Below are 23,496 nucleotides of genomic sequence, written 5' to 3' on the forward strand. Positions count from 1 at the left end.
GGTAATTTCTGAAACAATCAGCTAAACATTTGTACTATATTTCTTGCAAACCATTCAATGAGGCTCAGAATTTCTTAAGGAGTTTTTGAAGTAGATCCTTCAGCAAGTTTTGTGGCAGTTCGTTACGAAATTAGGCATTTGAATCGCCTCAATAAGGCAAATAGCTAAAAGGATAATAAATCTTCGAGCTGTTTAGTGGAATACCTATAAGTAGATGAAAAAAACGTATTTAGTATTATACCATTTAAGGTGAAGATAAATCGAAGCCAAACCTCAAATTTTCAAGAGCACAAATCTGGAGGACCAGCAACCATTGAGGCTGAAAACCTAGCAGGTGACCGATCGATTCAGTGTCGTGTACTAGACTCGACTGAGCTGAAAAAGGCATAACTGTATCTGTTGAACATTTGTTTTGAAGCCCATCCACTATTTTCCACAACTTTCATCGCATTTTTTTTCTTTGCGTAAGTGTATCGAAAGGTTGTGATGCCTTCCATATGCTTTTCATGAGTTTGAATCTAAAAATGAGCATGGACTTACTATGACCAAAATAATAAAAAGTTCTACAAATGAGTAGTAATGAAACAATGGCATAACAATTTATAAGAGAATTATGAACTTTAAGCTGGAAATTATATGTTTACTTAAAGCAAAAAAATAAAATCAAATAACATGTCTGTGTCAATTTACTAGTCTTCCAATTTTGGCCTATTTTATCAGGTATCTAAACATTTTCCACTTTGGGAATATTCCACGATTTTATATTTTTCCAACAGCATACATAACAAAACTTCAAAGGTTTATTTGGCACACATACCCCTGCGTTTGCGAAAAAAGTTTCCGATCTCGAACAAAATCGTACCTGATTTTAGGAAAAATTCCATTGACCTCCCGATTGGCTGTAAGAGTTGTAAGAACAACATTGCGAAATGCATTTTGTGCAATTGGAATGACAATTCCAATCGGATTTCTATTCATGACATTAGGTATGACTTGCTTTTATCAAAGTTCAGCTAGACAAAGTTTCCACTGTAAATATTCGTACGGAATATTTCAGTTTTGCAAAATCTGCAAGCTCTTCTAACAGCATTATTTACAGCACCATTCGTTCTACATTCCATTCAAATGAGCATCCAGGATGCATTTAGCAATTTGTTGCAGTAGGCATTGATAACGCGCTTATTCGCTCCGTCGTCGTCGTCACTTTCTGATGCCTATTTTCCGCGTATATTTGTTTGCACATGCTTTCTGAAGCGCCAGACGGAACTCTTTCGCGCGTGCCACTAGTTTGTTTTATTGACTGTGCCTACTTTGATTGGTACAATATTTGAAGCGCATTTTGCGTGATCATCTAAAAGGATTGAAACAATACGCTCTAGCCCATTTGTTATTGTCACCATAAAAATCCGCTTATCATGCGGTGCATTTTTTGGACCTAGTTTTTACCTGACTACCAGTGATGACCTTTGTACCTGGATTCATATTGAAACGTAGAATAATTTCTTGCGTACTGCACGCGTGTCACATACTATGCCGGCGCAATTACGGATCACAAACAGTTATGGATTACTATGTCGTTCAAAATCGGATAACGACGGAGAACTTTGCCAAGTCATATTATTTGTCTTCTTTTTTTTTGTTATGCTAAGCATAACGTACGACCGCAAAAAAAATGGTGGTTTTGACTAATGTTGAGTTGGTATTACGGTGCTATCAAAGTGTCGTCGTTTTCTGTAAGAAATGTCACAGATGATAAAAATCAAATTTTATGACGTAAAAATGGCTTGTTCGTTTAGATTCAATATGATTTCAATTTTGCACACCATATTTCTTGATTCTTTGTGCCAGATACTGATTATTAGCAGTTCTAACTAGTGATACATAATATGAACTAGGGGCTCGTTGAAAAGCATATAATGTATAGTGAAATCAATACAAGTCTCAATTACGTTGAAATGAGTTGAAATTCGTTAGCGTAGTTACGGTATACTTCGTAAATTGGACAAACTATTTTTTCTAGTTTGGATATGAAATCTTGGGTAAATAGTACAGAAAACATATAGTTGATTAATGGAAATTACAATTTGAAACGATACCGTTCGTGCTATTATGTCACAATTGTATGTTCAATGAAGGTAATAGGTTGGATCTATCTGATCCATAACTGTGGGGTGATGGTATGTTGTCATAAACTTTGGGATGATCAACAGAAGAAGGAGATGATGAAAGTAGAGATTACTATTGCTGCAGTTCGGCGCCAAACACGAGGAGCTGAATGAAACGAACAAACGATCGTTTGTAGGTAAACATGCACCAAAATCCGTCCAAGGTCAGCACCTTCTTTCTTCCGGGCCAACGTTGGTGGCGTTCCAAGAATTCTCCGCGACGCATTTCCCATTGTTTGTCACGGGTAGAACAGTCGATCATAGATCGATAAGTGCGTGCTCTGTTTGTTTGATCATTGATTGTACAATCCAGTTTGTGCGAGTTGAGCACAGTTCCGAAACAATCCAGTATCGAGCCTTGTTGACAATACGGCACCAATACTGCAGCATAGTCTACTTTGTTAGTTTACCTGAGAACATTTTTCAGAGAGGGCTTTCAACGCCTACTTTGGTATGTATTGGTTAGTTAGAAAATAGAGTGTATTGCTCTATTTGTTGCGGCTATAGTTTTGCTGGATGCGTTTCCAATAGATGATCGATTAGTCTTTGAGTTGAGTCGCATCTGGCTGCACGTTCTATAGAATATGGTGGTGAACTAGAAACCCTTGCACATAATCGATCGCGTTGGTGAGTTGGTGCCAATACCTATTTCACTGCAACGAATCCAGGCGTTGTTCTGATGAGAAACTTCCGATTCCGTCGATTTGTGCAATCTGGAAAAAATCGTCTCTCTATAAGTCATGAAGTGGTTCAAAAAGTTGTCGCTCGGAAGGTCCGCGAGCCAGAATAAGACGGATCCAATACCAGCGGACACTGGCACTGAGCGAGAGCGTGGTGCTAGTGGATATGCTCGAGTAAATCCCATTCCAAACAATCTACCGTGCAACTCGCGATTTAGTGATGCTGCAACTAACGGTAATCGAAAATGCAAACACCAAGCTGATAAAAGGAAAGATGCCCTGTGGCTATTTGACGTTGGCGGTTGCGTCGCCTGTAACAAGGCGGAGAAAGATAACAGAACAATTGCAACAAGGCTTGGCACAGTTGTTGATAGCGTTGCCGGCAGTGACGTGAGATGTGGTGTCGAATATGGGCTGAAGTCAACCCTCATTGCATCCTCACTAGAGCATCGAAACTATAACGCGACCTCGTTCGGTATTATCAATGACGACCCGGTCGAGGACGATCTGGATCTAAGCGAATACGTGTTTGTGAACGAACAGGACGTTACCATCTCGGTAGATCCACATCCGAGACCCCTCGAATTCCTACTCCAACTAGGAACCAAAGTCGAGTATGGAATGACCTTGGATCAGGTTCAGCCACCATCGAAGCAAAAGCAATCGGCCAAGGAAACGAAGCGCACTGGCATAGCCATCCAGCGTGTTCACCTGGATGTTTTGGATGCCCTGAACCGATCGTTGATGGGACCGTTGCATCAGAGTAACGCAACCGAGCCAATGACCCTTCCAAAGGCGACGACAACCGTGCGAGCGGCTTGCAATATGACCCGAGAGGACAGTGCCAATGTGCAGGCACATTTCGGATTGAACGATGCCGGAAACATCATCATTGACGTGGGTCATATCGAGGAGCTGCGCGGCGAAGGAATCTACCAGAAGAAAAAGTATCAGAAAATTTTCCAAAAACTGGAATACGCGGACGAGGTCAGCGAGGCAACACGATTCCACTCGACGTGGAAACAGCTGGTTAGGAAAATTATGATTTGCCTAAGGTGCATGGCGAGAGGTGAGTCGCGATGAATGTGGGAGAATGGGAGGCTGAATTTGAAATTGCTAAATGATGCTGCGGCAATAGGAAATGTGATATAATTTGCTACGGCGTTCGGGCAGTTGCGCAATTAATGTAACTTATTTGTGTTTTGCAATGAACGATGAGTCATTAGTTTGAATGGTTACCATCAATAATTCAATAATGGATTGTCGGTTGTGAATTGTGGTGATGTTTTGCAGTAACCTTGCGCTAGTTTTCACTCTTTGTCGCTTTGATTGCTAAGAAGGTTAATGTCACACCGTGGTCTTTCTCTCCATATGTCTTGCCTCATCTTGAGCGACTCGAGTCAACTTAGAGCAAACAACGAGTATCAAAGAGGTGGCTATGCTATAGGGTGTTTCAAAATTTTATTTTGTAAGAAAAATTGGGAGGTTCAACCTACAAATGGTAGCTAAGAATGATGCAAAAAAATTGTATGGTGATAATTCTGAGAAATGACGTTTAGGAGCATTCGTATTTTTGTGACTAATATAAAAACAGTAGTGTACACAATCAGGTGCAGTTTGGTGGTTTTTACAATACGAGCCGTACATTTATCCAAAAGGGCTTGCCGAGTTCATAATCACGACGTCCCAACTGGAACATTTTTTAAAGCTTAATGTTCCAATGAGCACTTCCTCAGTTAGTAATTGAGAACTTTCTTTGCCAATTAACCTTCATCCAGCCAACATACTTTTGCATGCTGAAAAACACACTAAAACCTGCATAACTTTTTTGTTTCTTGATGGATTTTACTGAAATTTTCAGAAGTTCCCGAAAAACTCTTCTAGTTTAAATTCTGAAAGTTTCGAAAATATGGTCCAGGTGGTTCCGGAGTTATTCCGGATTGTCTTGGGGTACCAAAATTGGCCACATTATCCCTTTAAGGATATCTCAGGATCCTGCTGAGCTAGACGGTTGGTGTTTTCGGCAAAGTTGTTCAGTGGAACGTGGGCTATCTGGCAGTGTAAAATCTGTTTGGGAATTCGTCCGCTAGGTGGCGCTAGTAACAATTTTTCTTTAAGTTTCTATAACTCAAGATCCTGAGGAGCTAGAAGGTTGGTGTTTTCGGCAAAGTTTTTCAGTAGAACGTGGGCTATCTGGCAGTGAAAAATCTGTTTGGGAATTCGTCCGTTAAGTGGCGCTAGTAACATTTTATCTTTAAGTTTCTATAACTCAAGATCTTGATGAGCTAGAATGTTGGTGTTTTCGGAATGTTGGTGTTCAAACACTCAAGACCTGGTAGGGATAATTTTGATTCAGACTATGTGCATTTTTTGTGGACGAACTAGATGCCATGAGTGTTTAACAAATATGCTTCAAAGCAAATAAAAGCACAAAGTTGGTTTGACCTTCCATTTATTTATAACAAGTGGCAGAAATTCAATCAGTTTTCAACGGTTCAACTTAAAACTGACATAACAAGTTGCACATAGTTTACGCGTAATTTCTGTGCGATGCTGCTTACATACAACATTGTTACAGTTATGACAACACGTTGATGTTTTTTTTATCTTTGATGCGTGCGCCCCCCTCACAGCAAGTGTAACATCTTCCTCGTTTTATAGCATGCTCTATCCTGACTTTTGGCAACAAACTACATGGGGAACAGATGTACATTTTAGTTTGCTTATTATGGTGGTCACAGCAATTTTCTCTTTCGTGGGCAATTGTAACAGATACCAACTGGGTAGCTGTGAACGCCGTATTGCTGCTCAAAATCAGCTATAAAAACATGAATTGCTTCCTTTTCTTTTTTATGCAACTTTGTCACGCTTTGTCTCTGTCGGACATATTCAACTGCTAATTCCTTAGCTAGCCACTTTAGAAAAAATGCTTTTTTCTATTACTGTTAGCTTGCCAATCTGGGTTGGCTGCCGTGAACATTAGAAAAGAATTGTGCACGCAAAGATCAACCATATTGAGGAATACGGCCAAGGGCTATCGACGAGTTTTACGCTGACATGAATATGTTTTCGTACATTTATCCATTAGGTCCACTCCTCCTTTATAACGATTGTACAGAAGAATTACCTTTGGCTTTGTAATAGTTTGCTTCATTGGTCGGTCCTGCAAAAATATTTATACATGTGTATTTATTACTGATATTATTTATTTTGTGTATTTGAGTCGAGCTCACCTTTACTTTCATTGCGCTATGTAAAGTTGTTTTGCGTTTCTTTACAAGTTCTACTGTTTTCTTATCTTGATCTGTATCATTTGATTTTTTTGCTTGCTTCAGCTGATTTAAGTCTGGAATGGCATCAGGATCGGTTGAAAGCATCAAGATATTTTTCCCAAGCTTTGGAATCCAAGACATAATCATCAGTTGACCATGAAATCCATACATTGTAGATCCAACTTCTCTTGCTCGTCCGGCTTTTCCTTTGGGTATAAGGAATTCAATTAATACCTACCAAGTTTTTAACGAGTTGCAATATTAAGTTAGGTAACGGGTTTCTTTTCTGTATCGTATTATTGTGTCAGATTCATTACGCGATTGATTTCAGTGCTTTAAATTCATCATTCTGCAATGAAACTACTATTTCAGCAAGCGTCTTACATTTATTCAACAAGGTTTGAAATACATTTATTCAACAAGGTTGAAAATCCCGCAATAAAACAAGGAAACAAAAGTTACAGAATGAAGATTTATACATAGTTATCCGACAAAGCTTGGCGAGTTGTATAATTACGACAAGTGCTTTAACAACCGAGTTCTGCAACGAGTTACCTAAAATTTTGGAGGGCCCTAGAAATCATATCTGGAATGCATTCACGAGTATTTTGGAATAGTTGTATAATGATTTATTACGGTACTCATACCAGTTGCGTAATGAAAATGCGTTGCGTAGTTGACACTCGTGTGTGTGTGTGTGTTTTTTATAGGGGTGAACCCTAACTTTTGCATGGCAGTGTATATAAAACAAAACACACAGAAAGAAAAATCCATGTGAATTTAAGCGTAAAATCATGCAAATGAAGGGAATGCCAGATATGTCCCAAAATTACACGTCACATCGTGTAAAATTACAATGGCATCATGTAAGTTTTCGCTATGTATCGTGTAAACTAGCATGGGCTCTAACCAATTACGTGACAATTCGCAAAAAATTTACATGATGTTGCTGTAATATTACACGATGTGTTATGTAAATTTTCAAAAAATCTGGCATTCCCTTTGTGGGCATGATTTTACGCTGAAATTTACATGAATATTTCTTTCTGTGCACAACAAATGAAATCTCTCAGTTTGTTTTTTGAAACGGATTTAGTGTGCCTCCATGTTTATGTTTTATTAAAAAAAATCTTAGTTTTTTGCTTAGGAATTGTTCAGAATAATTAGCAGTTCATTTTTCTTTTTCAATTTAAAAAAATTGATTTTATTTAAAATCTCTGTTAGTTACTATGAACGTTGAAAAATAACTCGTCATGTCATTAAAACATCATTCGTTTTAAAAGAACCATATTCAAAATAAGGATCATTTAAGATTTATTTCAAATATGTAAAATTGTTGGTTATCGAACAATTATTTGTTACCATTGTTATCAAGGATTTTAAAAGGCGATCCTAAATACAATAAACCTAACCACAAGAGACATTGTTTTTATTTTTGTAATTTTTGGTACAAATCCTTTCCTGGCTTTAGAAGTCCTTGCAAAACATTGTGTTTTTTTATCACCTATTTTCTTTTCCAAGATAAAAAAAAAATCAAAAGAAAAAAAAAATCGAGGAATACTTTATGTTATATGGAAAATTTATAAGGGGAACTACGGAATTGCGTTGAAACAACCCAAAACTTAATTGAATGCCATCTCCGTATACTTAACAATTTGCAAAAAGAAAAACTGTGCAAGATAAACTGAAACCATTCAACTCTTTGTTAAAACGGGAGCTGTCATTCTGTTATCCGTCTTTCAACTAGCGGAATTTTATTTTTGCGCTTTTTATTGATTTTTCACGATTAAAATGCGAGAAAAATCTGAAAAAAAACCTGTTGTGTTCAGAAAACGTTCCGCTACCATGTGATACAAACTTGAACAAATTTTGAAGAATCAAAATTTAAATTATGAAAATGATGTTTTAACAATTAAAATGTTTGTTTGTTTGTTTGTTTTTTTGTTTATTGTCCAGTAGCGTAAGATACATATCTTTTAAATTACTACCTCCGGTCTCGCACTCGTTAAAACTTTACATACTAAAATGTGCTTTTTTCACTGATACAAAAATACATAATACTTTATAGAATGTTTGACTTACCGGAATAAATATCGAACAATAGAAGATATGAGGTGTCAGCATCTGAAACGGCCCATATTTTGATCCCATATGAATCCGGTTTAGCCTTCACATACACGATGAAACTGCACCGGCCTCTGTAGCTCACCATTCGTTCGTCAATGGTAAGATAGAGCCCAGGCTTGTACTTTTCACAAAAGTTCTTTTTGAGTCTATCCACTACCAAACTGATCATTTCCAATTTTCTCCGGGCATCTTTCTTTTCCGAATCAGGCTGTTGCGTACGCCTGGTTACGGAATCGTCGAACCGAATGTATCTAAATTGTTATATAAATTAATAAAAATCCCAAATTTTAATTTATAAATAGTAAAATATGTATACCTAAAAATGCTTTGGTACTGGTTCCTGGACATTACAGCACGATAAAACATTGTACCGTAGACAGGATCGGCAGACCACAACTCTTCAACATTGATCCCTTTGGCTTTGGCTCTGCCTGCGTTTATCAAAATAGCCAGCCATGCCAGAAGGGAAGTTGGCGTTAGATTCTCAAAACTGTCGTCTTTTGCATGATGCGCTTCCGCGTTAGTAAAACGGCAAATTTTTTCAAGTAAAAACTTGTCCATGTAGTGCAAGAACGCAGATTTTGGGGATTTAATCATGGAGAGGTCCACCTGGAATCCTTTCGATGGCGGATTCTGTTGAACGTTTGTCTGCTTGATTTTTTGCGGTAAACTTTTCCACTGAAAAGTTTTTGATTTGTTTTCGTACGTAATTTCTGAATAATCATCACTTTCTTCGGAGAATGGATCGCCTTCGTCACTTTCAACTTCGATTTCGTAATCCACGGAATTCTCCTGATCCGAATTGTACTGCTCATCGTTGTTTTCCGGCTCCGAATCAGATTCTGAGTTAACCATTTTCAAAACTTATCGATACAACTTCCGTTATAAAATTTCGTCGTTGACTGCGATTATCACAGGTGGAAAGTAAACATCCTTCTGCGATGATCATACTCACACAACCATCATAGCCGGATCAAGTGGATGGTAATAGTATTGGTGATATCTCTCACGCGAAAGCATCTCGAAATATATGCAGCTTTGTGGATGTAGCGCTAGCAGCATGCTTTAGCGTAAGTCGTGAGGGCATATTCAAAAGTGTTACGGAGCTGTGTTTCCAATCCCATTCTAGCCAATTCTAGGCATTTTTTCTTTACTAGTTAACTGGATATTTCGTATGTAGTACGTGACATGTATTCGTTGGCGTTAGTTCTATTTAAATGCTTACAAATTGTTTGATTTTTAGAAGGGATTTATAGATGATGGATATTCAGCTGAGACAGTTAGTTTTAAATAACTATTATCCTTTATTATGTATATGTATTACGCTCATCGAGTATTATGCTTATTATGATCGGTATAACTTCAAATATAAGGGAGAATTATCTTTGTTTCACCCCAAAAGAAATATACACGTATACAGTTAAGTGCATTAATATTCTTAGCAAAACTATTTCCAATGATAAGTGAATAAGGTTGTTTTCGTTTCTTCTCTCATGGAGTTGAAAAATTTTGATTTAGCATATCATTCATTTATGGATAATCTAATTGCTACGAATTTCAAAACTCAAAATCTGCACAGTGCTCCAATAAACATAGAAAAGAAAATGCCAGAATAAAATGATATTCACAGGATGCTTTAGAATATTAATATTCATTTCTGGTGCTCAAATTATAATGATTCCAAAAAAAGGTTAGTAAAGCCTTGCCGAACTAAACTATCCTAGTTTTAAAATTTAGTTGATCAAGGTTAAAAAGGAACTCCCAAACAGATTTTCCACTGCCAGATAGCCCCCAATCCGTTGAACAATTTTGCTGAAAACACCAACCTTCTAGCTGATTAGGATCTTGAGTTATAGAAACTTAAAGAAAAAATGTGACTAGCGCCACCTAGCAGACGAATTCCCAAACAGATTTTACACTGCCAGATAGCCCACGTTCCACTGAACAACTTTGCCGAAAACACCAACCGTCTAGCTCAGCAGGATCCTGAGATATCCTTAAAGGGATAATGTGGCCAATTTTGGTACCCCAAGACAATCCGGAATAACTCCGGAACCACTTGGACCATATTTTCGAAACTTTCAGACTTTAAACTAGAAGAGTTTTTTGGAAACTTCTGAAAATTTCAGTAAAATCCATCAAGAAACAAAAAAGCTATGCAGGTTTTAGTGTGTTTTTCAGCATGCAAAAGTATGTTGGCTGGATGAAGGTTAATCATTTCTTCGAAAAACATTCCATAACAAAAAATATCTTCGAGCGGCGGGATTAGAATACGCGTCTTATATCTTAGTCTTGCCGAATAATAGGCCATCAGTTCTAATTTAATACAAATACGTTATTAAACTCTAAATTTTCATGAGGAGAGGAAGTTGTAAAGTTCGAAGGAACGAGAAGGAGATAGTGTCCATTGCTACTCTTTATATAAGAACGCGTGTGAATATGTGAATCACAATACCCAATCACTTTCCATGCTCTGCTTTCAATTTGAGGCACTTGATTACAGCCGAATGAACGTTTTGAAAACAAACTGGAACCGTTGAACTGTTTACTGTAGGCTGTACCGTATGTTGAGGATGGAACATCAAAGTGACACAGCACCATTTCTACAGTTATTGATTGACGATAAATAGATCTAGATGCGTCCATGTGTATCTCATTTGGCAGTTACGATATTTAATTAATAGATAAAGGGGGTCGTAACTTGAATTCTTGTTTATAATCGGTGTGGGTCATTTGGCATAGTGCCGTTTGCAATAACGGCCACATTTGGCATAACGGCAATTTGACATAATGGCCATTTGGCATAACTAGAATTATATCCTTTCTTTTAAAATATTTGTTTATGACTGTTATACCAAACGGCGTTATGCAAATGACTTTATGCTCAAAGGCTTAATGCCAAACGGCCCACACCCTTCATTCTTCTTGTCTGAACTAAGATGTCCTGACTAGTAAAACTATTATAATAGAACAAGTTACCCATTAATGATACATAGAATGATAGGAATGAAATAAGAATCTGAAATAAGTTTTCCGCCATCAGGATAAAATTTGAAAAGGATTAATTGGAAGGATTAATAAAAAGGATTTATTTTCTTTAGGAGAACAATCCTCGCTGAAACCAGGCCCCCATTTTTAGAATTCCAATTTTATGTCACTGATCGATAGTATATGCTAAAACTAAAGGGTGGTTCTTTCGGTTCTTTCGGTACGCCAGCTAGCTATACAGTTTGCGAAATAGCGCATTTCTTTTATAAATCTTAGGTATTCTTTCACGCGATATGTCTCATATTTCCCTTGGAGTGGCATCGTATAGAGGCAGGATGTTATTACTGAGAAAATTTGCTTTCATTTTCATAAAAAAAACTTTGTTTCTACGATGCTTATTTCTTGAGTTATGATTTTTCAAAGAAAAGGCTCAAAATGGCACATGTGCAAATGTACAAAATTGGCCATAACTCAAAAGCGAAATACATTTCAAAAGTTTTAGCGATTAAAGCTTATGAAATTATCTTCTCAAAAATATTTTTTTGAAAATTTTCCACGAGTTGGAGCATAGTTTTTCCGGCTTTTCTTTACGAATTTTCTCAACGGTGGAAAATTTTGTGGAAAACTGTTTCCAGTTATATTTTTTTTTATTCCTGAGAAAATTTGCGTTCATTTTCATGAAAAAAAAACCTTATTTCTACAATGCTTCTTTCTTGAGTTATGATTTTTCAAAGAAAAGGCTCAAAATGGCACATTTGCACATTTTTTACAAAATTGGCCATAACTCAAAAACGAAAAAAAGTACATTTCAAAAATTTCAGCGATTAAAGCTCATGAAATTATCTTCTCAAAAATATTTTTTTGAAAATTTTGGAGCATAGTTTTTTGAAAAGTTGGAGCATAGTTTTTCCGGCTCTTCTTTACGAATTTTCTCAACGGTGGAAAATTTTGTGGAAAACTTTTTACAGTTAGTATTTTTTTTTTATTTCCGTAGAAAATTTGCTTTCATTTTCATAAAAAACTTTGTTTCTACAATGCTTCGTTCTTGAGTTATGATTTTTCAAAGTAAGTAGTGTCAGGGGAAAACAAAAAAAATCCAACTGAGTTTTCCGGGAAAATAGGCGACCCTGAATTTTTCTCAATTTTGTTTTATTCATATATTGATGAGCCCTGCCTGTGGAAAAAGTTTCATGAAAATCTGAGACCTTTCGTCCCAAACCCGTACGGAAATAAAAAAAAAATCCCCTATTGCAGCACCTTGAAAAGTTTAGCATCTCCTAAAATGAATATTATCTCGTGATTCTGAGGGGCTAGATCAATATATTTTTGAGTTCATCTTTAACAATCGGTCTTTCAGTCCCTGCAATTTTGTTTTTCAGTCGAAGATACTTTTATCACTGGATTTTGGGTGATGCTAAACTTAAAAGTGCTGCAATACTTTGTATTGCAACGATTCCATACTTATGGAGGGTAGTTGAAGTGTTCATCGAGTCTTTTGATTTACTGATATACGCAAGCAATGATTCAGAGTTAATATTGGAGGAGAAAGACATCTCACCTAAGCAAAACCTTGTGCCAAAAATAAGTTTCAAATTAGACTTTTCAAGAGCATATTATAAGCTATAATTTCAATAAACTATGGAAAATAGTCAACTATTAAGGAACAGCCTATAATAAAAAGAAGGAAAAATCTCTTAATGAAAATTTTTAAAATATCAATAGAAAAGCCGATGATTTAAAGAAGGTAAAATTCTAGCAAGGATTTTTTTTTTGGAGGGGGCCTAGGGGGGGCCTGGCAAACTCTTGGTTTACAGAAGTAATCACGATTTTCACAAACTTCGTGATTTGCTTAGATTTGTATTGATTATATTTGTTTGTGATTTTGTCTCATATCGCTGCACAATGATTCAATTTTCACTACGGAAAATATTCATTTCTTGTCTAATCCAGTAGAAAAAATCCTTCAAAAATTCTTCTAAAGAACGCATGAGGAATATCCCTTTGTCATTCTTCCATAATTTTTTCAGGTATCGAAGATTTCTTCATGAATGGTTTCCGTACTTTTTCAATGCATTTTCCAAGAATTCCATTACGGTAAATCGCCAAATGTTGAACGGTTAAGATAGACGTTTTTTTTGTTATTTGATTTTCATGGAAATTTTGATAGAAAGCTTGCTAAAAAAGCATTCAACACCGTAGACGATTGTGTAACATTATTTCTGTAACATTTTTAGCACGGTAATGTCCATTTTTAATTGAAAATATATATATTAAAAAGATAGTTCTATACCCAATTGTTGAACACATACATAACCCATCTTATCCTAATGTTGAACGATTGTCGCTAAATGTTGACCGTTTTACTCCCGCATTCATTCAACTTGCAAGTTTACGCTCCTCGTCGGTTGTGAGGCCAGGGTTAGGCCCGCGAAGCACTTTCCCTGACCACTCTGGGCTGAAACGGAAGTGAATCGTCCCCTACGACACTCCATAGACTTTAGCGGCTTCTCCTAATGTACATTATTTTCGACATTACAGCATCAATCGTGAGATTGAGGTTATACTCCGGATAAATCGGCTGCCGATGCGTAATTTCAATCATGGTGTAAACAAACAAACGGTGATGGCATTGATGCCATAGTGAAGATAGTAAAATTCGAAAAAAAATAATCAGAATGGCTATTGGAATGGGATGCAATTAATTATACTTTTCTGAATCGCGTTTTTCACCATTGCAACATACACCATTATAGGATTATTTATAATAATTATTCAACAGATATTTAAAGCAAAAAACAATACTATATTGTGTAATGCAACATTCCATTTCAATATAGGTGGTTGGTACGAAAATAAAAAATCTGGCAATACTGTTGATGAAACCAAACCTTTCATGTTATGCTAGTGTTCAACAAATGGAAAATGTACATGAAACGAAAGTGAAATTGAAAATGATTTTATGTAATTTATAGATACAAGTAAATTGTACGGATGTTTAGAAAATAACTAAAGGAGACTTTTACTGATATCGTGAATAGGTGCTTAACCCAATATACGTAGTATGTTTTACCACACAGCTTATTTCATAGCAGCCCCAGCTTAAGTTATTTTTTAAGAGAATTGAAATTTTCGTTCCACCTACCGATAAAAATTTTCAATAAATATTGCGTTTCAGAAATTGATGTGCTAATTAAATTTATTGTGTCCAATAGTACAGCTAACTTACAAAATAATCTGTATAATTTATTGAAACTGTTTGAAAATGGTTCAATTTCCTGTTTCAACATGGTTTGTACAGATCGTTCAACATTTGGGTACCGTTCAACAATTAGCGAAATTCCCTACCTGTTTTCACTGAGTTATTTCTGGGATTCCCACTGGAAATCATTTCTGGGATTAATATTTATTATTGGACAGATTTTTTTCCTGAAGTTTCTTTATGCTTTCTGATATTACCACAAAATTTCTCGAAGCATCTGTATCAAATTGCTCAGAAGAATTTCTTGTAGAATTCAGAATTTAAATCATTTTTACATGAAGGTCCTCTACGTACTTATTGCACATAAATTCTAATTGTTAGTTTAAAACATCATTCAGTTGTTCATTAATGATTAAATAATCATCAAAACCGTATTCAAGATCATCAAGTAAGGATTCTTTCCACGAACTCTTCACCAACAGTTTTTCCAACTATGTCTTTGAGATTCTTCCTTAAGTCCCTCTTCATATTCCTGAAACAAATTTTCCAGCAAATCTCTTAGAAATTCTTCAAGGTTTGCTTGAAAAAATCATAGCAAAAAATATCCAGGATTGATTTATCCAGGTTACTCTAAGGATTCCTCCTGATATTATACGAGAATTTCTTAAACAATAAAATAAGAATCAACTGGGATAATATTTTTCGAGATATCTCAGAGAAGTTCTCCATAGAACTATCTGCATTTTTTCACGGAAAAATTATCTAAGTGTTAAATTTAATTAAATTAATTAAAAAATCAATTCATACTTCTCGCATTCCTTCTAAATTTTCTTTCGAAAATTTCTTCAAAAATGACTAAGAAAAATTTTCAATATTAAAACATACATATCAGGTTTCTAGTGACATGTACGTATTCTATCATAAATTCTTCCGCGAAAAAAAAACGAGTGATTTGTATAGAGATTATGTCACTGAATTATATTATTGTTTCTCTTGGAATGTCGCCTACGATTCTCCCAAAAAAATCACCAGAGATCCATCCAAGTATTTTCTAGAGATTTTGCTACTTTAAACTGCATTAACGAATCCTCTGAGGATTTTTAGAAGACAGTTTTCAACACATTTACTAAAGAATTTTGCAAATTCATTCTAGAACTTCTCGAAAAATATTTTTAGTAATTCCATCAAGTATTCTCTCAGGTTTCACAAATCACTCCATATTTTCTTCCAGGGATTCTTCCAGAAATAATATCAAGGAATCTATCCACTCCCCATATTTAGTTTAAAAACTACTCCAACAATACCTAATTTCAATAGGGATTTCTTCACTAATTACTCTAGGAATCACTTTCAATATTCGATTTGGAAAGCCATTTTTTAATTGATAATTTCAGCTTAAATTAAATCTGGAAAAAAAACACACAATTACTGTCGGAAAATTCAAGGTTCAACGTAGAATTTCTAAATCTTTTTAACGAAATTCTTAACGGTGTACTTCACAGAAAAGCTTAATTGGTTTTTATGAGATTTTCTACATTTTTTTGTTTATATTTACCAGTCATTTTTGAATCCAAACCAATTAACGTTAAAAAGGATGGAATTTTTACTGAAAGTATTTGTACCTATTTCATGATATTATGGCGAACACATTGATGTAATAACCGTTTCTTCATACTTGCAGAAATTCCGAACAAACTTTTTTGGAGGAACTAACTATTGTGGTACAACTGCAGAAGTTTAACGCTAGTATACTGTCAAAGATGTCTTATGGTAAAATTCGTAATGTAAGATTTTACCTTATATATATATTGGAGGATTTTTTTGTATTATGTACTTTGATAATTTGTTGAGGAATTCCTGATGTACTTTCAGAAATCGGTAACCATCTGTAATTTTTTAAAATTTCTTAATTTTTTTCTTTAGATTCTTTAAAATGTTGCTTTTTAGAGTATAAAAAAAATTTGTTGGTCGAAGTTGTTCAAGAAAGCGTCATGTGGAGGGAAGTGTAACGACAAAATTTCGAAGCAGGTAGAAACAGCAGATGGATAGCGGAACAATTAAAGATAAGTGATTTTTTATATTCTTCCTTCTAGAAATGGATACATACGAGATAGATAAACCTCTCTAATGAGTAGAAAAAAAGGCTTCATCAGAATCTTTTTGAAAAATTTTCCTTGAAATCTAGCAGGATTTTTTCTTCGATTTCTGGATTCCCCAGAATTCTGCCGGAAAGCCTCTTGGAATTCCGTATAAAAATTGCATATGAATTCAATTCCAGAAAAAAATATTATTGGCACAATTGATAAAACTTTTTGTAAAGACATGTTTTAGGGAGGATCCTTACAAATTTCTTTATAAATTTCTTAAAGTGAAGCCATAGCTCAAGTTTTCAAGAGCAGAAATCTAGAGAACTAGACAATGCTATGTGATGCAAACTTGATCGATTGGTCATCACCAACAAATGACTAATCGATCAAGTGTTCAGCTTGAACGGTTCCAGATATTTTCCTAAATGTTGGTCAGCATATTCCTTTACCGTTATGCTTATTTTGGAAACAAAAGTATGCCTGGGGTTTTCCAATAAATTTCCTCTGAAGATTCGAAGGCAAAAGACATTCCAAAAATACTTTTCGTATATAATTCCTTTATAATCCGGTTATTTATTTTTTGTTAGTTGAATTTACAGGAAAGCAACATAGTACAATTTGTGACGCAATTTGTGGTGTATTTTAAAACAATTATGAAGGACTTTTGATAAACTTCGCGATATAATTTTCAATATATGGTTTTGTGAAACCATATGGAATAAAACGACAGAATCAATTAATTTTTGGAGGAATTTCAAAGAAAAAGTTTGATCTATTCAGACCACAATTATTATTTGACTTATTTCCGACAGAAATAACAGCATAAGCTATGAATCCACTCTTCGATATTCCATGAGAAATTTAATTATAGTAAAATTTTTGAGAATATAAAATTTTTATTGGAAAAACGCAGCCAAGAGTTTAAGCAATAAGTTTGTTCATGAGAAATTATTTTAAAAAATTGATACGAAATCAAAGAATGAATTTAGTGGTGGATTTTTTTATCCACCTGACTGATTTTGTTGGACTTTTCTAAAAGTCTCGGCTTGGTTGAAATTCCTTGATCTGTAACGAATACGCCAAAAATTTCAGATATCTTTTGACAAAGAAGCTCCTTTAGTAATTTTGCTTATTTTTCAATTAATTTTATCGAGCATCATACGAGTTGTATACGAATTTCCAGGATACTGACGCATTTTAGTATAACAGTAATTTCTGCAATGGAGATGTCGAAAATTGCACTTATCGCATACAACGTTCTATCGGTAACCAATTAAGCGCCAACCAGATGGTTAATATTTCGGTTGTTGCGCGATTCACCGAATTCAGAACCGCCACACTGATGCTGTGTACGACAAGCGAGGTTCTCCCACTATTGATGTACAAAATAAAAGGATATAACTACTGAAGAAGATTTATTCATTAATTATAAAGGTTGTTCTTCACGATAGAATCACGTTAGTTATTTATTTTTAATTTTCATATATATTATCATCCAAAATTTATGTGGGGGGGGGGGGGCTGGATGGTTCTGGAGGGGGCGTGGCCCCCCTGGCCCCCCCTGTTCCTACGCCAATGCCGGTACAAATCTAAAGAATAGCATATGTATAAAGAAGATAAAAATCTGATAAAAATCACTCTGAACCCTAGTACACCGTTAATAATTCAGAAACGAACCATCCATCAGCTTATAGTCTTGACACGAGTTCCCAACTTCGTCCTGAATTAACGGACCGTTTCAATTATTCTTTTGAAGCACCTATATAGCGACAAACATGATGTTCGACCACATCATAAAAATCAATAAATTAAGCAGCTGATCAGTTATTGGGCCAGACTTATAAATCAAATTCACCAGCGTTGAAACAATTTTATATTTTTTTCTCGTGATTCGACCAAACGGCCCATTCGGCCAAACGGCCCATTCGGCCAAACGGCCCATTCGGCCAAACGGCATTCGGCCAAACGGCATTCGGCCAAATGGCCGGACACCCATTTTAACTTATTTACATCAATATTTCACTGACATTTAGTGCTAATCTAGTGTAATATTATAAAAATCCACCGTAATTTATGGTAATACACATTTCGTATGGAATGGAAACAAAAATAACAATTTTAGTTATTCGAACTCACTAGTAGAGTGTTCTGCATGTAATAAACCTTTTTGTAACCTATGACGGTAACCTTTTTTCAATAAGCAAATTATTGTAATAAGGAAATAAAGAAATTTTCATAACACGTAAACCTTTATACGACCTTATTAAAAATAGCATCTTTAGCATGCTCAGTGGTGCTCGCCTACTAATGGTACCTACATTCAGTATTGTGGACCTTTGTGGACGAACGTTCAACCTTGAACGTATTGAAGAATAATATATTGGTCCAGGCTAAATTTAGTATCTCCAGACAAACACACACTGCTTCTAAGCCTGAACACGTTGACGGCAGCTTCATGCGTTTATCCCGGAACCGTGCTGGTCACACCTTAACCACTCGTTTGCAAACTGCTTAGCGCTTAGCAGCCATAATTTACAACCCATCACTCTACAATGAACCATCAACCATCAAAAGCCAAACAAAGCGGTGATAATGACGGTGAAACTCTCGCAAAATACCGCCACGAGCAAGTTTTGTGTCTTTGTGCCATAGCCGAAACTGAGCTTATTTTTGTATGATCACATATCTTAATGGATTACCCTGTTCTTGATCTCTTCTTCCAGGCCATCCACGTAACAAGACTGTATTCAACGGTCCGGGCGAATCGATCGGAACGTACGCCTTGTCGTTGGCCGACGACACCGAATCGACCTTCTCGCGGAATATATCCAACTTCATATCATGCACCAAAGAGTCGAAAGCCGCCCCGCAGGTCGTGATGCGTAACATGCGACAGTTCATGAGCGGCATGAAGAACTACCTGGTCAAACACGGCGAGGGAGAGTTTGCCAACGAGGTGCAGAAGGCGCGATCTCAGCTCAAATCGGACGAATTCCTCAATCTGGACTCGATTCTGGAGGAAGTGATGCATCGGCTGGTGATTTTGCCACTGAGGGAGCATCTCTATGGGCTGTTTGTCGATTACTACACGCAGTCCGGAGACATTCAACTGCTGGTGGAGAAGGTCAAACAGGCCTGCGGGCGGGGACCATCAGTGTTCGGGATCAAGGTAAACCAACAAAATGTCTTCCTATAGTCAACACGCTTATGATGCCACATGTTTGAACAATTGCGTAAGACTGAAATGGAATGGAATCAGTATGGTTATCTGTAATCTGGGTCATTTCAATTTACATAATTGGCTTCATGTGATTAACATTGCGACGCTTCAATAGGCTTAGACTGATGAATCTAAACTTCCGATTTGTTTTCCCGTTTCCTCTTAGAACACCGTGACTCCACCGAGCCCAAGTGCTCTCCGGCAAATATCGGCCCTCTTTGTACGCCTTCAGGAGACGGAACTGCCCCTGGAGAAGCTAGATCTTCTGCTGACGGCCGTATCGACCATTTTCGAAGCCACATTCTGCTGCAACGGCCAGCAGCTCAGTGCGGACGACTTTTTACCAGTATTAGTGCTAGTGGTGGCTCATTGTGGGTTTATCGGAGCCGAAATCGAAGCCGAGTACATGTGGGGTCTGATTCAGCCGTCGCTGCTGAGCGGCGAGGCAGGATATTATCTGACCGCGCTTTGCAGTGCTGTGCACGTGTTGAAAAACTTTTCGTTGCACGATCACGAAGGAATCTCCGGATCAGTAGAGGTGGGTTTAATCTCTAGAATGTGACTGAATGAAATTATAATCGTTTGTATTTCTCTTCCAGTGGAACTCGTCAACGCTTCCGGAGTGCTCATCCGTTCTAAGGGTAATAATCCCCGACGAGTACAACGGTTCGATCCAGACGCGCACTTTACCAATTCGGCCTCACACGACGACAAAGGAGGTGTGTCGAATCATAGCCCACAAGGCAAGGATTACCAATGCCCAAGACTATGGACTGTTCAAGCTGATCGACGGGGAAGGTACGTGTGCTTCGATCGTTCGATGAATCGCAGTATGCGCCGAAAATCAACTTTTCTTCCGTCTCCCACAGAGACCCTCCTGCAGGATAACGAGTGTCCCCAGGATGTGCGGATGGCAGCATGCGGGAAACACTGCATGATCGCCTACAAACGGGTGGACGCGAAAATTGCATGGCCTACTGTAATGCCAACGAGTTTGACTGATAATCAATAGCGTTAGTGGTTCCGATAGCAAGCTAGCATGTGAAAATCAAATATACATAGACGTTTTTTTTTTTATTTATTTGACCAATCGAAAATCGGTTTTATACATTATTGCAGCTCGCAGAATATATGATGGTTTCGAACGCGATGAATGCGCTCCCCTAGATATATGTATGAACCGCAAATTTATAGCCGAGAAGGGCGCTTATGTGTGGGTTTATTGTAAGGAAAGGACTTTCTGTGACTGTGACTCTCTATCGTTAGTGATGTTTTGTATGCACCCCTCCGTATGCGTATACTTAAACCTTTGATTGTGCGTAAAATGTCTCAAATGGATGGTCGTTAAGTAAAGCAGATTGGGTTACTTTGGGTTGATCGTTTTATAATTTATATGTCTTTTCATACAAAATTTTTGGTCGTGGACAGTAGACAGGTTCATCTAAGATTTTCAATACTAAATTTTTATCCTCTAGACTAGCCCCTCTCCCCAAACAGTACACATATTGTTTGTTGTTATGTTTGACCGATGTCAGTAACTTTCACACGTTTTGGAGAAAATTTGAGAAGAGCCATGTTTCTTAGTTATTTCAATATAAATTAAATTTTGACACGAAAACATTTCTGCCGCGTTTGCTTTGGTACCACTTTTTTTTTTATTCGGCCGATGTTAGTTCGGCTGATGGTGCTATTTCATCCGGCAAATAACGTGAAGAAATTGAATTCGTTTCGCGATCATCATTTTCGTTGAAATAAACGACAGTGTTCCGCGATTGGAATTGCAGAGGAGTTTCGTAAGAGAAATTAGGTGAGTTTATTCCCATCTGTAGCCGTAGCGCAAATGTTATTCTTATGATCGCCAGTACGTCTACCAAACGTATCCTATGGCTTTTACCCTACCCACTGAAACATCCAACTTCCCGCGAGTTGAGATCTCTGCAACTCACACTTTGTTTCGTCATAGAACAGAGCGGTTAAATTAGTGGTTAAGTTTCGAAAGTTGAAAATCTTTTTGTAATTCCAAAAATTAAACGTTGTAAAAGTGAAAATCTTATTGGTTCAGAGTGGATTGTGTCGAATTTCATCTGCGATACACGCCCGAGCAACACACATGTTATAGTTGTGTATTATCAACTAATATATGACTAATTTTGGTCATATATCAAGCGTGTGCTAAAATAAGGGCGTAAGTCGCATGATCGATTTCTCTTCATCGATCCTCTCTTCTGTGAAGGTGACAAGATGCAAATTTCTCAGTATTTTTTCACCTTAGGACGCAAGATTGCATCGCTGCCAAGCGGTCTGAAGTGAAAAAATTCTAACAAACTTGCATCTTGTCACCGATAAAATCGTTGGAAGTGGCGTTGCAAAGAATTTTAATGCACACTCCATATGTTACTTCTACGATTCTATACCATTACCCGGAATAACATTACCCGGAATGCAATTTACCGGAATACCACTTACCGGAATGTACCATTACCCGGAAAAACCGTTTACCGGAATGTACCATTACCCGGAAAAACCGTTTACCGGAATGTACCATTTACCGGAGCCAAATCTTCCATTTTCGACGACCATTTTCAGTACACTTGTATATTTTTTTTATTCTCTTTCAATGATGCTCAGCACAAATTATGTCACACCATGGACATTCTTGACTCCCTCGGTTTCTATAAACACTTTTTCCAAAGACAAATTCAAACAGCTATGGACCAAATATGTTTTTCTTCTTGCCGACGTTACGAGTCAATAGGAACAAAGCTATTCTAGTAGCATTTCTACAGTTAATAGCTGACCACTTTTGCATTCTTACATAGTTTGACAAGTATATAAGTTCTCTAGCTCTGAAACGTCGTCAAATTTGCCAACTATAAATAATTTTGAATCGACGGTATTCAATTCTACCAACCTAAGCTTGATCATTCTGAATAGCTGCACTTTGCCGCAACGAATATTACGATATAAAAATTAAATTGCACATGTCATTTATTTGCGATATTATTAGAAAGGAATCGCCTGATAGGGTGTATAGCTACTTGGGCACTTCCACATGTTTTTTCTCGCCCGAATTATCTGAAATTTTGCAAAAAGAGGCACTGCAGTACGACGCACTACAGTACGACGCACATTGTGGCCAAATATAAACTAAGTAGCTTTAAAAAAAACCACTGCCGAAGTGAATCAAAAGTGCCAAAGCTTCCTACAGATCTAAGAAAACTATGTCTTCAAATTTAGGCTGTAGAACTAAACATTTCAGGCAAGGATAAAAAGAATGAAGAGAATTATTTTTGTTTTGTATATTTGATGTCAAATATTAACGAGGTCAATATAAATCGAAAATAATCGCCTAACGATTAAGGTGGAGATGCATCGAAGCCAAACCTTAAATTTTGAAGAGCACAAATCTAGAGAACTAAACAACCGTTCAAGCTGAAAACTTAATCGATTGATTACATCCAGCGTGTGATCAATCGATTAAGTTTTCAGCTCGAACCGCTGCCTGGTTTCCTAGATTTGTGCTCTTGAAAATTTAAGGTTGGGTGCATTATTGTAAATAGAACATCTCAGCATTTGAAAATGTTTGGATTTATGATGGTTTTCTTATTCCCTTCAAATAACAATTTAGAATCCATTTTAAATATTGTATCACAAAAAAACTCTAATCTTGCGAGGGAAGGGACATACAACAGTGCTATTCTCAATTTAGCTTTAAGGCTCCCCCAAATCAACATGATTTTTTAAGCGACATCGACAAA

At 36.7% G+C, this 23,496-nt stretch overlaps 1 protein-coding gene across 6 annotated transcripts in view; it reads left to right on the plus strand.

Annotated features, from left to right (window-relative positions):
• Positions 1-20,906, plus strand: part of LOC5568568 (protein sprint) — a 64,205-nt gene extending 43,299 nt beyond the window's left edge. For 5 of the 6 annotated variants that reach the window (XM_021854990.1, XM_021854993.1, XM_021854995.1 and 2 more), the window contains exons 12-15: positions 19,242-19,687; positions 19,905-20,276; positions 20,338-20,536; positions 20,608-20,906. In XM_021854990.1, coding sequence (XP_021710682.1) covers positions 19,242-19,687; positions 19,905-20,276; positions 20,338-20,536; positions 20,608-20,750 — 1,160 coding nt within the window. In that variant the 3' untranslated portion in view covers positions 20,751-20,906. Of the gene's footprint in view, positions 1-2,684; positions 3,915-19,241; positions 19,688-19,904; positions 20,277-20,337; positions 20,537-20,607 lie in introns of those variants that run through there. The other variant, XM_021854996.1, reaches the window with a different exon arrangement.
• Positions 20,907-23,496: the final 2,590 nt, after the last annotated feature.

Source organism: Aedes aegypti, chromosome 3 (assembly GCF_002204515.2).
Source record: "Aedes aegypti strain LVP_AGWG chromosome 3, AaegL5.0 Primary Assembly, whole genome shotgun sequence".
Lineage (NCBI taxonomy): Eukaryota > Metazoa > Arthropoda > Insecta > Diptera > Culicidae > Aedes > Aedes aegypti.